The following is a 15,781-nucleotide window of genomic DNA, read 5'->3' on the forward strand; positions in this document are numbered from 1 at the left end:
TAAAACACTTTCCACATGGTCAGGATTTCAAGACTTGCGAATAATTGCACAGGGTTAGAAGAGAAATTTGGCTTGATTTTTATGCAGAATAGAAGATATATATTCACTAATGACTTTTCTAGATACAACTGGAAGAGAGATAGGCCTGCAAGTACTGTATCATTGGAGCCCTGGGTTTACTCAACGCTAGAAGTCAGTATTTGGCCACCACAATGTTCAGAAGCAATAGTCACGTACCTTCCATCTTGCCGGCTGATGGTAAACCCGTAATCACTGTGATGCAGGAAACTAACATTCACCCCTACTAGAGGGGTTCCATCTACAGCCACCACCTGGCCTCGAATCACACAAGCACGCCTGCAACGGAAGATCAGAGACCAATATAAAAACCATGTTGAATTTATAACCTAGAAGCCAAACTGGAGAAACTTTGGGAAATATAATCAAATATAAGAAAGAAAACTTCACAAACCAGTGGTAACACCTAGTAGCATCTTGGGGAAAGAATATTTTCTACCCATTAAAATTGGGATTATGCTCTAATTCTGTATCCTGATATTTCTAAATTAACAGTATATTATTAACATTGTCCGATGTAATTAGAAAGTCCTTATTATAAAATTTTGTCATTATGTAATACATTAATATACACTTACATATATATTTATATACTTATATAATAAATGCTTCAAATTGTATTCAATAACTTAAAGTTCTTTCCTTATCTTAGGACCTTTTGTTGTTTCTCAGTTTTCTTCTGTATTAAATTTCTTGGGAGATAGTCCTAGGTGGGGAAGGATATTTTTCTCTTATTAAAATTTAAATTAATTACATGTGTTAACACATAACTACGTTGTAGATTTGATTCAAGTCCTTGCCAAATACCTCCCTCCCAGTTTCTGGTCTTTTCGCCTGATGTAATCAGCAATATAACTTTGTTGTGTGAATTTCCTATATCTTTACATACTTAAGTGTGAACATTTTTAGGGCTCTTGATACATATTGTCCAACTGACTTTTCTGTAAAAACAATAAAAACAAAAACAAACTAAAAAATAAGCTTAGTTGGATGAATTTTAAGAATTAAAGTCTGCAAAAGGGACATGATCCCTTTCTCTGCTCTCTAATTTAAATAAAACATTTAAGGAGATTTTCCTTTTAAATAAATGAGTTTTGTCTGTGACAAAGACTGGGATTCCATTAAACTAGCTCCTAAATAGGGCTGTCTCCCAGGGACATGGTTCGCTCAAACATGTATACTGTCAGCACTAGCCTGGATGACAAATTGTTACAAATTTTAGGAGCTCAGTGGTTAAGAAGAGGGCCCAGGGCAAATCCCAAGCAAAGATTTGTCATTGGTCTGTTGTTATTGTGGGCACCTGGAGGATGTGGAGGGAGGGGTGTTTTTTCACCAGAGTCCAATCCTAGTTTCTAGAATGTACCGAGCTCTAAAATGTGCATTTTACAACTGGAGCTGGTAAGACTGGGAAAGGTTGGGCAAGATCAATGACTTTTCCTAGGGCATCGATGTCGTTTCTTTCTCCAAGTGGGAGTCCAGTTATCCAGGGAACTTTAATATTGGATTAAAAAGGGGCCATGTTATTTAGGCAAACATGACTTTCCAAAGTAAGCATAATTATTCTACTGTGGCATTACAAATTCTTCAAATAGAATCAGCAAGTTGAGGCAATGGATCTAAAGGCTCATGGTCACAAAGATCATTCTAGAAAGAGAAAAAAAGTCTCCAAAAAGTCAATATGGTTACCAGGCAAAGTTTGTATGTTATAGCCAATAACTTCATTATCAAATTCTATGACAATTGGAGGAATTGGATATGACTTATGCTAATAGGATTTATCTTGCATTACCTACCCCTAACACAAACTAGAAGCCAGTAAGTCATACATAGAGGTATTCTAGTATAATTGTTGCCACTAATGTTTTTGTATATTGAGCTCTCAGACCAACAACATTCCTAGTTCTGACAAAGATCAGCAGCAGCTTTCTCCTTTCCAATGAGCTGTCCACTTTATGAATTCTGCAAATCATGGTTCTGAATGGCATGCAATGGAAATTGGCACCTGCTTTGCCTTGTCTAATTCCCCCAGTCTCTTTTGGGGAGATCACAAAATCTTGAGATTTTGAAATTCCATCTGTTCTAATAGAGAAGACATTTGAAAGTCATTGAGTTTTGGATTTTGAACTAATCCTGTCAAATCTGGTCCCCGGTTCTCAGTCCAATGTAACAAGGTATGAAAATAAAAGGATGTCTCTAGTTTTATACAGTAACCTTTTGAAGGTCTTTACAAAGCAAAATTTGACAAGCTGGGTATAGATTAAGTAGAAACAAACAGAAAATCTGCAAACTATATAGGGACTGGAGCCAGAGGGACTGAGAAGAGACTGTGCGTTAGGAAGGCCAAATGTTTCAAATCTTTGATTAGAAAATCAAACGCTGCTTCCTGAGCCCTAAGTGCTGATGGCTTTTGGGGGTATGGCAGGGGGTGATTATGCATTTGCCAAGCCTCTACCAGTTCAAAAGGTGGCCTTTGGATTAATAATGCCTATGTAGGTGGTCACTGATTCCCGCCCTATTGGCAGGACAATTCTACATTCACAAATTTTATTTGTTCACATTAATCTAGACATTGTGTCTTCCCACAGCTGTACTAGGCTCAATTATTTTTGTTTTTATTTTGTCAAGCTAGTTGGCATTATTTGCTCATATTTTATGACCGACACAGACCTGTCTCTTCTCTCTGCTGCTCTTTTATTTTCTACACAGCTTATATTTATGAAGGATCCAGGCTGGTGAGTGAAAGCCTCATAAAAGTCATCATTATTCTGTGTATTTCTCTTGCATTCCTCTCTTCCTTCATTCTGTATCTCATTCTGAGTAGACTTGTCTTTTGACTCTCGTGCTCTTTAATATTCCTCATATTTTATGAAGCACACAGATTTGTGTGATAATGACTCATCAAAGTCATCATTATTCAAGACATTGTCTACCTGTTCTTCTTTTCATTCATTTCACTCTTCATCATTCATAAATAATGCTCAGACTTCCCTTTCAACTCCCCTATTTCTTTATTCCTCATATTTTATGATCCACACCAACTTACAGCATATGATAAAGTCCCATAAAACTTATTATTCTACATTTATCAGCATTGAACTCTCTTTGTAATGTATTATACTTTAAATGTTCTAAGATTCCCTGTATCTTGCTGCATTTGCTCCCATTATTTACACACTCCATGCCATCCATTTTTCATAAGAATAACTCAGAGTTCCTTTTATTCTTGGATTACTAGTACTTACTATAATCTCTGGCCAATATCAGTCAGCCTGTGTCAGTGTAAGTTGTCTGAATTTTGAGACAGCCCTAAAGTATTCTTTTTAAATTTGCATTAATCTTGATTGGCAATATATACAGAAACCTAGGCAAACTCTCCTCAGATGGCCACATCATTCAGCTCAGCTGCCATTTTGTGCACCCTTAGCTTCCAAACTCATTTTCTTCCTACTTGTAGACTATAGCTCTATTTCTGCTTTGTTTTTCCTGATTCATACAGTCATTAAAATCTCCCTCATTTATACAATCTGTTCTGATTACGCTTCTCATAGCCAAGGCATCTTTTCCTGAGGTTAGATCCTTGCTGACATAGTGAGGTGTGATAAAGTGGAGGTCTGTCTTTGGTGTACCACAGTCCCCTTTTCTGTATTTTTGTCAACCCCATTGTGGTGCCTCCCTGTTTCCTTCCCTAGAGAGTATCTGGCTTCTTTAAATAACCATCTAAATGAGACAGCCATACTTGACCTATCCATGGTCTGTCTTGGGGAAAATCCTTGAGATTTAAGTTTTTTGCTACATCAAAACTACCCTCAGTGTGCATTCTAATCCTTCAAGGACCTGTCTTTGCTGGAAATTTTTTCAATTAACATACAGTACTCTTCTGAACTTTTCAAACCAGATGATAGAAGATACTGTCTGAACTGTCCTGAAGTTGGTTCTGCAACAGTGTATAGTAGATATGTGTCTAGTGTGACCGTTTTATGTGTGTGTTTGTTGATGTACTCTCAGTGGCAGATCCTAACAGGTTTTTCCATTTTTGCCTGGGGCTTTCCTTTGAGTCACAGAGATGGGATGCTATGCTTCCTTGAACCTTAAAAGCAAGAACCACTCCCTATTGCTGCAGATGAGAGCAAGGTAACTTGAGCTGAGATGGGCATGTCCAGTGTGACTTTAAAAACATCCATGGGGAAGATCACCCCTCACAAATGTCTCTTTTCTTGGTCCTTGAAGAATACAGGCTGCTACCAAGCTGTCTACCTGCTGTCACTATGCTAGAGCAGCAACCCCAAAGGAATTGCTTCTCCCTTTAACTAAATGCTGAATCCTCTAGTTGTTTGTAGTTTGTACTGCAGAACAGGGCATCTTGGGAAATGCAAAGCAGAATATGCTTTACTGAGAGCCTTATTTAACTAACAAGCTGCTTGTTAGACAGTCCTGATGCAAAAGATCTAATTCATTCTGTATTTGCCATTTTCTTGGCCTAGTCAAATTATCCCTAGCTTTCAATAAACTCTTGGTTCCTTTCTCCTCTTCCCTTATTTGTTGTCTTTTGTCTTCTGTGTCAAATTTCCAATATTCATTCAACACCTCAGGCAAAAACATTAACCTCAAGCACAAAAGTTGGTTTGAAATACAAGGCCGGAATGAAATTGCTGAAAGAAGATGTAATTTACTGCATTGTATTTCTGATTAAAATCTTTCGTAAGGAAAATGAGGCGTGGGGCAAGGGAAGTTAGTGCTATTGCTTTTGTTGCTAACATGAGTCTAAGCAACCTTTGAAGGGTAACATTCAAAATGAAGGGCCTGGCCAGCAGGGGATCTAGCAGCAGGTGGGCAGGTTATTTCTCCATAGGAATAGATGAAATCCTTTCCACAGCTGACAGCTCTGGTGAAGAGATAGCATTGAGAAGGACTGGGCAGGAAGAGGCCATATGAATCCTTTGCTCGCTAGCGTTGGACTCCTGCCTTGAAAATTCAGCTATGGTTCAAGTCTCCAGGGGACACGTGACATGTGGTTCCATGTTCTCCTGACATCTTGTCCATGAGGTTATGATAACTTAAAGTTCCATGGTTGTAGATTATGTCTTTTGGGCTGCTTCTGGGGACCCTGTTGGAATGCAAATACCTCTGGGACAAAGGACTAGTGATTCCCTATTATCTATTATCTACCCTATTATCTGAATACAGCATTTTCTCTTTAGTGTGTAATTTTGGCACGGTGATATTGGTCCTTTCAGATAATTTTTCTCTCATATAGACCAGTGGTTCTCAAAGTTGAATCACCAGAATTATCTGGAGGGCTTGTGAAAACAGATTATTGGACCCCACCTCCAGAATTAGCAATCAGGCCTGCAGTGGGGCCCGAGAATGTGCATTTCTAACAGGTTCCCAAATGACGGTGATGCTTCTAAAGACTGAACTTTTGAGAGCCAGTGCTTCAGAGGAAGTAAGATCAGTACATACTCATCCAATGAAGGTGTGTGAAGAGAGAGACAGAGGAGTAACCACATAAAGGCAGCAGTCACCAACTGGTTCACAATCTTACCATTAGGAACAGTGAAGCTTTTCCATATAAACCTCTGCAAAATAACTTGTTTGCTGCAGGTATAGTTTGTGGAGTCAGGTTGAAATTGTCATGACACAGTGGTGATTGCACTATAAGATGAACTATGGGGTCCCTTCAAATCCAGAGAATATAAAATGGAAAGATTTTAACCTGATTTATCTGTCTTAAGTAAGTGTCAGTTTCTTCCCGGTCCCTATTATTCTCATTATACAGTGTTCAGATCCGTGTTATTGCACTTGGCTGCAAGTTATAGATCTGTTTGTCTTTCCTATAGATAGATAGTCACTCCAGGATAAGGGCTGTGTGATTTTCCTCTCTGCATCCTTCTCAGTGCCTGCTGAACCCAGCATGTGCTCAAGAAAGCTTCACAGGATTTCAACTCAAATATTTTTTATATGAAGTAGTAAGATACTTGCAACCTACCCTCACAGAACTGCTTCAAGGGTTTCGGGACTACTTTAAGATTCCTTTGTGACAGATGCCTTACTGTTCACTTAACAGAAGCCAGCATTCTGGATCGAGCATTACGACTTTCTTATGACGAGAGTTTTGTTTGATAATTGACTACTCCAGGGAATTAAATAGTACCTTTTGTGAACGGGAAGAATGAGTGAATAGTCCTCCTTCAAATGCTTAATTTATGAGCACTAACTCCATTTTTCCTTTATATATTACCATATAATGCCAATTAGGTATTTCATAATTTAAGTACATTTCAGGGTTCTAATATTCAGATATTTGGGGGCATTTCAAACAACATGTGCTGGTTTTTTGATATATGTTATCTAAGTTGGTACAGCACCATGAAAACATTTAATGTTATAGCATAAACCTGTTTTCATGTTCTGAAAATGCAAATGCAGTGAATGTTCATTTGCAAATCCAATAAAATCTCATTAGTCTTTACTTAAATATAGCAGGCTGATTTAATCCTCCTCAATCGGTCACTAGTCCAAATAAATAATACGTACCAAATGGGTAACATTAAAAGCAGCTGGGAGCATTAGCCATCAACATTCTAGGACTCTGGAAAAGGTGGTGCTATTGAAAATGCAGATAGCTTTTTAAGCAGAATTATTTTCCTCATGGCTAGTGATGTTTCAAGTAAAACAAAATGGGGGCAGTCACCCTGAGGTAGGGTGGCTATTTTCCCATCTGCCCTGGTAATTGCTTGTCAAAAGTAGGCTTGCTTTGGATGCCTGAGATCCCCAAAGTAATGGGAAAAAGATCAAGTGTTTTGAAGCAATAAGAAAACTGACGACACAGTCATATTTTCAGGGCTGCGTAAGTGCCAGTTTGCTTCATTTAGACACATGATTATTTTTGTCCAGAATTTGAATCCTGAAATATTTGTCCTATAAGCCCTTGCAACTCTTGAAAGTTTTTTGTTTGTTTATTTTTTCCCCCTGTTCTACACATTACTCAAGTGGTTTATCTTTGTAATCAGCCTTGCGGAGTTTTATTAACCTCATTAACAGTTCCTATCCCTTCACTGCGAATCCGCCTTTCAAATAATGGACGGTCATTAAATAGAAGGTAAGTTTGTCTTGTTGGCGGGAGTCAGACCATGGATTCTGCCCTCCCTCCCTCCTTGGAGGAAAAAGTGTGGACTAGCAGCTCTAGCGCTGGCTTGCTGGGGATGATTGTTGCGACTTTCCTAAGAAACAGAAGTACTCTCAGCCTCATTTATACCTTATGGAAAGTGAGAATAACAGTTCTTCCCTTTCCTAGCTCTAATCACCTCGCCAAGATGCCATAACAATAAAATCACCCAGGAAAATGATTGCTTTTTGAATCAGACCTTTTGAATTTTATTCTATTATGTATCCTGATTTTTGTTATATGCATGTGAGTAAATATATTTACACATCATATATTATATGGAATAAATGTATATATATATTTTTAAAGATTTATTTATTTATTTATTTATTTATTTATTTATTTATTTATTTATACAAGCACTGGGTATAGTCAGAAGCACGGGAGGGTGAGAGAATTCACCAGAGCCAGAGTGGAGAGCAGAACAGAGTGACGAAGTACACTGCTGAGGGGAGCAGCAGGCGGCAGAAGAGTCTGCGCGCCATGTGGGACCCTCGACGGTGGCTGGGATCGAACCGGCGCTGCAGAGGCTGCGGGCAGCTTCGCAGCCCAGCGCTCAACCGCTGAGCCACCAGGGGAGGCCCTAATGTATATATAATATTATTACATATATTTGCATAAATAAAATATTTAGTAAGTACTTACTAGGAGTCAGGTATTATGCCAGGCACTTTCCTGATCTTATTTCACTTAATATTTATATAACCCTGAGGAGGTGCAACTATGAGCCCTGTTTTTAAAATGAGGGAATAGATTCAGAGAAATTAAAAAAGAAAACTTTGCTCAAGAAAATACACCTTGTAAGCGGTGGAGTGCTGGGGGCCTCTTGACCTGGATTTTAAAGTGCTCGCCTACTAAGATGACGCCATCCACAGAACATCATTACCTACAGACATTTAGCAACTGCAGAGCACTTTCTATGTGTGGGGTATGTAGTGAAGAGAAGAAGCTACAATATGTCATTGGTTCTTTCTCACCAAACTTGCATTTACACTGTACCTTCTAGGGACATACCTAGATGACAGAACCAGCTAGAGTCACTGCAAGCAGCAATCAAGCAGTACGGCTGAGAAGTAGGTAATAAGGATTTGAGCCTTTCAAATTTTAATCCTAATTGGGAGGTAAGATAGACAAAATATTAGAAAAGCACCTCTGTGCACTGAGCTATGCTGTGCATAACTACTGGTATACTAATCACAATTAGCATCTCAGAACATCTGAGTTTCGAAATATCATAAATAATAAATCAGACAGATTTTTGAAGATTTGTGTTCTGATTTCTTTTTATTCTTCTTTGACCAAGAGCATTTGCAAAGAAATGAAACTCACACGTTCTTTCTTTTTGGTACCTTTAGGTGTTGACTGCTGATTTCAGGAGCTAGTCAGCACTATAAATCTTGGAATCCTCAGCACTTCGTACTTTTTGTAACGTGTCTTGAACATGTGTCTCCTGAACTTTAGCATCAGGCAAAATAGTTGTCTGAAAGTCAGGAGATCCCATCTTCACACACATAACACTTTTCACATAAACGAGATCAAAGTGCTTTATTTGCAAGTAGCAACAGTCTTCCCATTTGGGAGAAGTGCAGAAGTGATAAGCAAATGAGTTTGCTCAGGAAAAGCAACACAGGAAGACACAGTCACTGGGAACATGGCCGAGCCAAGCTACACTGGGATTCCTTTTCCAAATGTGGCCAGGTAACATGCAGTGCCTCCCTTTACAAAGAAAGGTGAAGAGAAGATAAATTTGCAGATGCTGATGCCTTAAGAAGAGCTTCTTCCAGTCCTCGGCTTATTCAATTTATTCAGCAATTATTGCATTATGTATTTATCAACCCTCATTGTCTACCTGGTATAATATTTCTCATGTTCCTGGATTTAAAAAATTTGCCATTAGCAAATAGACTTGGAGGTCCTCGACCAGCAGGTTTCATGAAAAAGTGAAACATGAAGCATATGAATTCAATTTGTACCTCAGCAAATTTATAAATGATTATGTGATAGACCTTCTGGGGGTTACCTTTCCATAGGTGAAACTGTGAATGCTAATTCTATGAGTGCTCAAATGCTGTAATAACATTGTATTTCCTCATAAATATTCTAAACCATAAGCTTTCCTCACCTCCTTGTTTTTCATTATTCCAAATCAGTAAGCAGTCTCTATATGTTTGCTTTTAGGTCCCACTGTCATTGATAACGATCTGCTATTTCTAAGGAAACGTTTATGACTAAACAGTTTAGGGCTATTGTCAATTTCTCTTTCTAGAAACTATTCATTTTGTCTGACACATTCAAATTTTCTCAATGGATTTCTGCAGGACAGGCATGCTGTCTATGAGTAAAGCCTAGTACGGTAACGAGTATGTAGTAATTCCTTGAGAAAGTTTGTTTTACCTCTCCATTTCACATATGCTGCTGAACCATCATTCACTGGACTCCTAAAAGGCACTTCCAGGTTCTGGTTTGTATGAAAATCCTCCTGGTGACAGGAAATATTCAGGCTAAGATCTTCTAACATTTAGATGAATGCTGTGAGGTTCCTGCTCCAGTGTCACTTCCTCAAAGAGGCGTTTCTAGACCATTCTGTCTAAAATGGTCACTTTCTGTAGCACACACTGCTTTGTTTCACTAGACGGTGCTTATGCCTACCTGACAGTTACTTTTTTTCTTATTGTCAGTCTTTCTCGCTAGATTCTCTGGGGGAAGGCACTTTGTCTGCTGTAGCCCAGAGCCTAGGTCAGTGCCCATCGCTGAATGAATAAATGAACCAAGTAAACATTACAATGTTCATAAATCTCAAAAGTGAAATGATTAATCGTTCCCAATATGGATTATCTTGAAAGAAACCGTAGAATCTATCATTATAAATGATGTCAAAGTGTGGTTAATGGGAATGGGAATCTTTTTTAAGATTGATTATTTCTTCCCTTGAATTCATTTGTGTAATACAAACATTTTAAATTGAAGAAAAAATTATTTATAGCCCCAAATGTCAAAGGATAAAACTTCTTGCAAATAGTTAAGCTACTCCCGTCTAAATCAGTTTTGTATTTTTCTTGGGTCTCCTGTGTGTGTCAATTTAAGCAGCTCTCATGCTCATCTGAGTCAATTAGCCCCATTTCTGAATTATTGCTGAAACTGTCAAGGTCTGTCTCAATTCTGTAATTGTTACGTGACTTTGTTTATTGCTTAGAATACCTCTTGTCCTCTATCCATTTTGGGTACCTGTCTGCCATATCAAAGCAATTGAATTTGAGCCCCTGAGTCCATGAACTCCAAGTTCCCTTAGAAACCTAATGTTTCATCATTCACAGAATGTACTGTAATTTGTAATTAATTTAATTATCCATATATTTCCTTGATGTTTTGACTACCTCCATATTAGAATGTAAGGGGAATTCTGTGAATAAGAAGACTGTGTTTCTTCTGTTTACCTCCATCTGCATAGTTCCTGGCACATTGTGGCTACTTGAGAAATATCTGTTGAGTAAATACATATCCTCGTCACTTAAAACAAGTTGACATCAAGCTAGTATATTACATTGGAGATGGCAGAAGATTTTGATAGCTTTTTTAGAAGAATGTAATGTCCTCAGCTTCTCTGGAAATATCAATATTTCAATAAAATACATATTTTTATAAAACAGTAATCAGTATTTGTCAAGTATGGTTATTCTTCAGTCCTGGTCTCCATACAAGGTCAGCAGCTTTTGCAGCGATGGCTGTCTTCCTGCAACCCTTTGCTTAATCTCAGTCTTGATTCAATAACTTCTTTCGCCATTCACAGGATTTCAAATGGTTTAAATTCCCAGTACAGGAGGGCATGTTTTATTAAATAGTGTAAGTAATTATGACCATTACCAGGTATCATGAATAATCAGGAGCACGAATCAAGATTTTATTATAGAGTTGGGTGTAGTAAAAGAGGAGGAGGGCTTGTGTAAGTGAAAAATTTGCCAAGAATTCCATGCTCAAGGCATTTGTAGTACCTCTATTTGTTTTGGGCACTTATCTTTGGTTTTCTCATGAGATGGAATGACGCATACTAAAGGGGCCAGTTGACAGCAGTCTTCCTACCAACTTCCTGAAGCTGCTCCTTACTTTCTAATTTCTTCTTGGTTCTAAATTTTGATTATCTCGCCCTTTGAAGGCAGGGAGAACTATTGATGTTTATACAATGTTATAAATGATGTCAATTATGGGCAGACTCTGACAGTGGTGGATTGTCTCTTAAGTTTAAAAAAAAGTAATTACTTTGCTATCGTTATATAATCATTTCCTCTTTTATGAATTTGTTCCTGTGCTATTTGGAGAACAGTAATCTTACCTTTAGGCTGGTTCTACATTTGGGAATTGACTTATTTCAGGTCCTAATATTGTCTGTGTGTTCGAGGCAACCAAAATGAGTTTTTCATTAGCAAATAAGAGAAGAGTACTTCAATATCTCTACAACTCAGCCACTTACCCAATCACTCATTTTTTGCCTACTTTCTACCAGGCACTGTGTTACCTGGTACAGAATCTGGGGATATAGCAGTATAGTAGATTAAAGAGGGCCACAAATCCTATGCTATGTCTCTTATCACGAGGTGGGATTTATGTCCCTTCTTGTGAATGCAAACAAGCTTTGTGTTGCTTTCACAATATATAACACAAGTGGCACCGTTACAATTTCTGGAACCCAGGCATTAACAGACTGCCATCTTCTATTTCCTGTTTCTTGGAACACTCGCTGGAGGAGCCCTGAGCCACCACTATAAGAATTCTGACAAACCACAGGCCAGCTGCCATGCCAATAGGAAGCCCAGGCGGAGAGGCTGTAGGTAGAGATTACCAGCTGCCAGATAGCTGCTCCAGCCCCTGGCTATTTGAGTTATCCCAGCTGAGAGCCCAACATGGAGACAAGACATCCTGGCAATAACCTGCCTGAATTTCTGACCCACCCAATCATGAAATATAATAACAGGTTGTTTTAATCTATTATGTTTTGGAGTAGCAATGAATGAAACAAGGAGAGAACAAATCAGACTTGATGATTGTCTTCACTCAACTTAAGATTTAGTAATGAGGGCCTCCCTGGTGGTGCAAGGGGTTAAGACGCAGCCTATGAAGGTATCCTCAGGCACTGCAGCATGAGTTCGATCCCCACCCAGGGAGCTACCCACATTGTGCAGCAGACCTCTCCTGACTACCCCACTGCTCCCCTCAGCAGTGTATTTCAGTCAATCTGCCTGTTCTGTTCCCCACCTGTCTCTGGTAAATCCTCTCACCGCACACCCCCCAAACCTCTGGCCTATACCCCAGTTCTTGTATACATAAATAAATAAATCTTTAAAAAAAAGATTAGTGATGAGAACAAATCAGCACTAATATTATATGTGTATCCCAGTATGGAGCAAGACATTGAAATAAAACAAACTTCATAGAAAGAGCTAGAAGAAACATCATCTTGTTTAACTTCCTCATTTTATAGGCTATTATCAGTGCTATTACGTCCTCAGTGCTGGACTAAATTTGGTCTCAACATTGAAACATTGCAACTAAGAGTAGGCATTTCACGAGGCCTGGGCACAAGAGACAGCCATGATTGCACTCAGCAGCATCGCTGCAAAGTTTTAGACCTTTAAGTTGCTCTTGACACGTATGACTAGTCAAATGCCTTTCAACACATACATCCTCTTCATAGAAAGTGGACTTTTTGTTTCTATTGCACCAGCTGGATTATCTGATGTCACGATTGGTGGGACATAAAATACAAGAGGTTAAGATCTACTGCCACAAGGGAGTTTGTTAGCCTTAGGTGTGAAGCAGAGTATACAGCAACTTATTCACCAGGTGTACACAGGTACTTACTGAAATAATGGTAAGGATAATGTTGCATTAATGGGATTTCTCGTTTATGTTCAGTTTTTTTCCTCTATTTAAACTAATATAATAAAGCTTCAAAAATTAAGTGATCAGATTGCATTTTTAAAGACTCTCAGGGAAAGTAGATCAGAAAGTATACAACAAACACTTGAGGTCTTTCCAAGGAAAGCTGTGGAAGCTGTTTAGTCCAGAGGTTACAAACTCAAATGCCAGCAGGGTCAAGCATGACCCCAAAAGTGAAGGAACTGAACCAAGTGTTAAGAGAAAATAGTGAATAATGACCCAGAGAAGCATGTCACATCCCACACTGAAGGGCATCTGGCCCTCTCTCCAGACCATCTCTGCCATGCCCATGAACCCAGAGATGCTACACTCTGAGAATTTTCTAGAGAAGGGAGGTATTTGGATTTTTACATGAGATTTCCTAATTTCTAATTTTTGGGCCAAACAAAATACATCTGTGGGCTGATATTCAGCGACCTGTGATGTAGATGCTTGGCGTGAGCTGATGTGGGGATCAACCTCTCATGGCTACAAAATAGACAAATGAGCTTGGCCAGACCTTGCTGTCAGCGGTTGCACCAACTCTGGTAAGATTTTGTTTTTTTAAATGCGCTTCTCCATTAGTGACGGTGGGTGAAATGTCTGGCTTTGCAAATTACTGCTGTCGTTTAGTTTAATGTACTCTTGTTTTTACATATTTATAAAAACCTTTTACATTATTAATAGTGATTAAATGCCTAGACACTGAAGATCAATAATGCTTCTGTTCACCTATTTACATTATTAAAAAGTAATAAGTCATACAGCGCACGTAGAATATGTGGTTTGCTTTGTAGTCATGGATGGAGTAGATAAAAAAAAAAAGAAACTCAGACTACAGGGTAAAATATATTTAGGAAAAAATGGTAATGGGTTGGCCTTGGCAGGAACTCCACCGTGGACAGGCTGTGTGACCGCGGTGATATTCCACCATTGTGGGGCACAGGAGGTTCACATTCCATATGCTCTCGTACCAGAGCAGCGAACGCTGAACAAGAAAGGCCAGTCTCACTTGGATGCACAAGGATGAGCAGATATTTAGCCTTTATGTGTCCTTGACACAGTCACTTGTATGTCACTTAGCTCAGCTCTAAAGACTTCTGGTGGTGGCAACACTCAGCAGCAGGTCATCTGTGTGAGTCTCATTTTGCCCATAACCAGGTGAGCCCCTCGCAATTGTTTCTTCATCTACGTAACCGTCACTCAATCATGTTGCAAAAGCAAAAAAATCAAATTGGCTCACCTGATTATAGCACATGAATGTCTTTGATATGTCCGAGGAGAGCAACGCCACAGTCAGGGATGCCATAAGAACTGTAAGGCTTTTCAGGGTGTGCTAGCTCAACTTTCTAAGTGGCTCAGATTAGTGCTTTAGAGGTCAGGCTCATAGTACTAGTCTGATTGGGTTCAAATCCTGCCTCTGAAACGCTTTAGTTGTGACTTGAGGTGAGTGACTTACTGGATATCTCAGCTCCTGTTTCCTCACCTTAAAAGTAGGGATAGAAATGGCACCAGAGATACAGCTTTTGTAAAGATTAAAGAAGGTAGCACAGGTAAAAGCTTAGTATGAAACTTGAAACATGATAAGTGCTTAATAAAAATTTACATGCAGCAAAAGGCTCATTTTACCAGTCACTCAATTATGTTCTACAAAAGGAAGTTAATGAGCATTAGTTGGAAGTTTGCAAATAATATCATCGAAATATATTAAATTGACCTGGATATTTAGACCTTATACGATTTCTAAGTTGACTCAGGTATCATTTATCCAGGAGAGCGCAGTCACTAGACTTATTTAAGGACAAATTGAAATGGGGCCGCTGTGGTGTAAAGGTCACAAGAGCTGCTACACAAACTTGCTGGCTGTGTACAATTGGGGGAGTTATTTAATCTCTCTGAATTTCAGTTTCCTCATATATAAAATGCATCAATACAAATACCTACTTCACAGCATAGTGCTTTGTAAAAGAAAAGGTGCCACGAACAAATAAGAACTAATGACTATTATTATTGACACGTGATCAGAGTTGGATGTATTTTCCCCTGATGTACCCAGAGTAACACAATGTGTGTTGATTTTTTCAGAGGAAACATAGATCACTCATGCTCAACTATTTCCCTCGGGAAAGGTCTGCACCTTTTCTGACAGATTAGATATGACTGTAATAGCTGAGACCACTGGAATGAAGGAGACCCATCGTTCTGAATTCAAATGTGACGTGCAGAGCCAAAAGATAACTTGGAGCATTTTACAAAAGAACTGGGAAAACACAATCAAAGCAGGAGGAGAAGGGAATTAACCACTACAAGTAATAGGTTTGCTCACTCTGCAAGTGTCTGGCGAGCGCTGCTGAAGCATGAAGCTGAACTGCAGGAGCTGAAGTCTGTCCTTACTTTTCTAAGTTTATTGCTCAAAAGCTTTGCTCTGGGTCACCACGACTTGTCTCCTATCTCTCTCAGGCCCTGACTTTCTCCCTTTACTCGAGTTCAGTGAGTCATTTAATATATCTCCATGTCACGGAGGTTGTTATTTCTTTCACTCTCTTTTATTTATTTATTTTTGGGGACTGACAGCTCCCCAAGCATGGAGATTGCTACCGAGTTGATGACTTACCTTTATCTTAAATA

At 38.9% G+C, this 15,781-nt stretch overlaps 1 protein-coding gene across 3 annotated transcripts in view; it reads right to left on the reverse strand.

The window, feature by feature from the left end:
* The window catches only part of TENM1 (teneurin transmembrane protein 1), a gene marked incomplete at both ends in the record, with an annotated part of 529,505 nt that overhangs the window by 139,475 nt on the left and 374,249 nt on the right, over window positions 1-15,781 (reverse strand). For all 3 annotated transcript variants that reach the window (XM_084259136.1, XM_084259137.1, XM_084259135.1), the window contains one exon: window positions 238-357. In XM_084259136.1, coding sequence (XP_084115262.1) covers window positions 238-357 — 120 coding nt within the window. The remainder of the gene's footprint in view (window positions 1-237; window positions 358-15,781) is intronic.

This window comes from Talpa europaea (genome assembly GCF_964194135.1).
Source record: "Talpa europaea genome assembly, chromosome: X".
Lineage (NCBI taxonomy): Eukaryota > Metazoa > Chordata > Mammalia > Eulipotyphla > Talpidae > Talpa > Talpa europaea.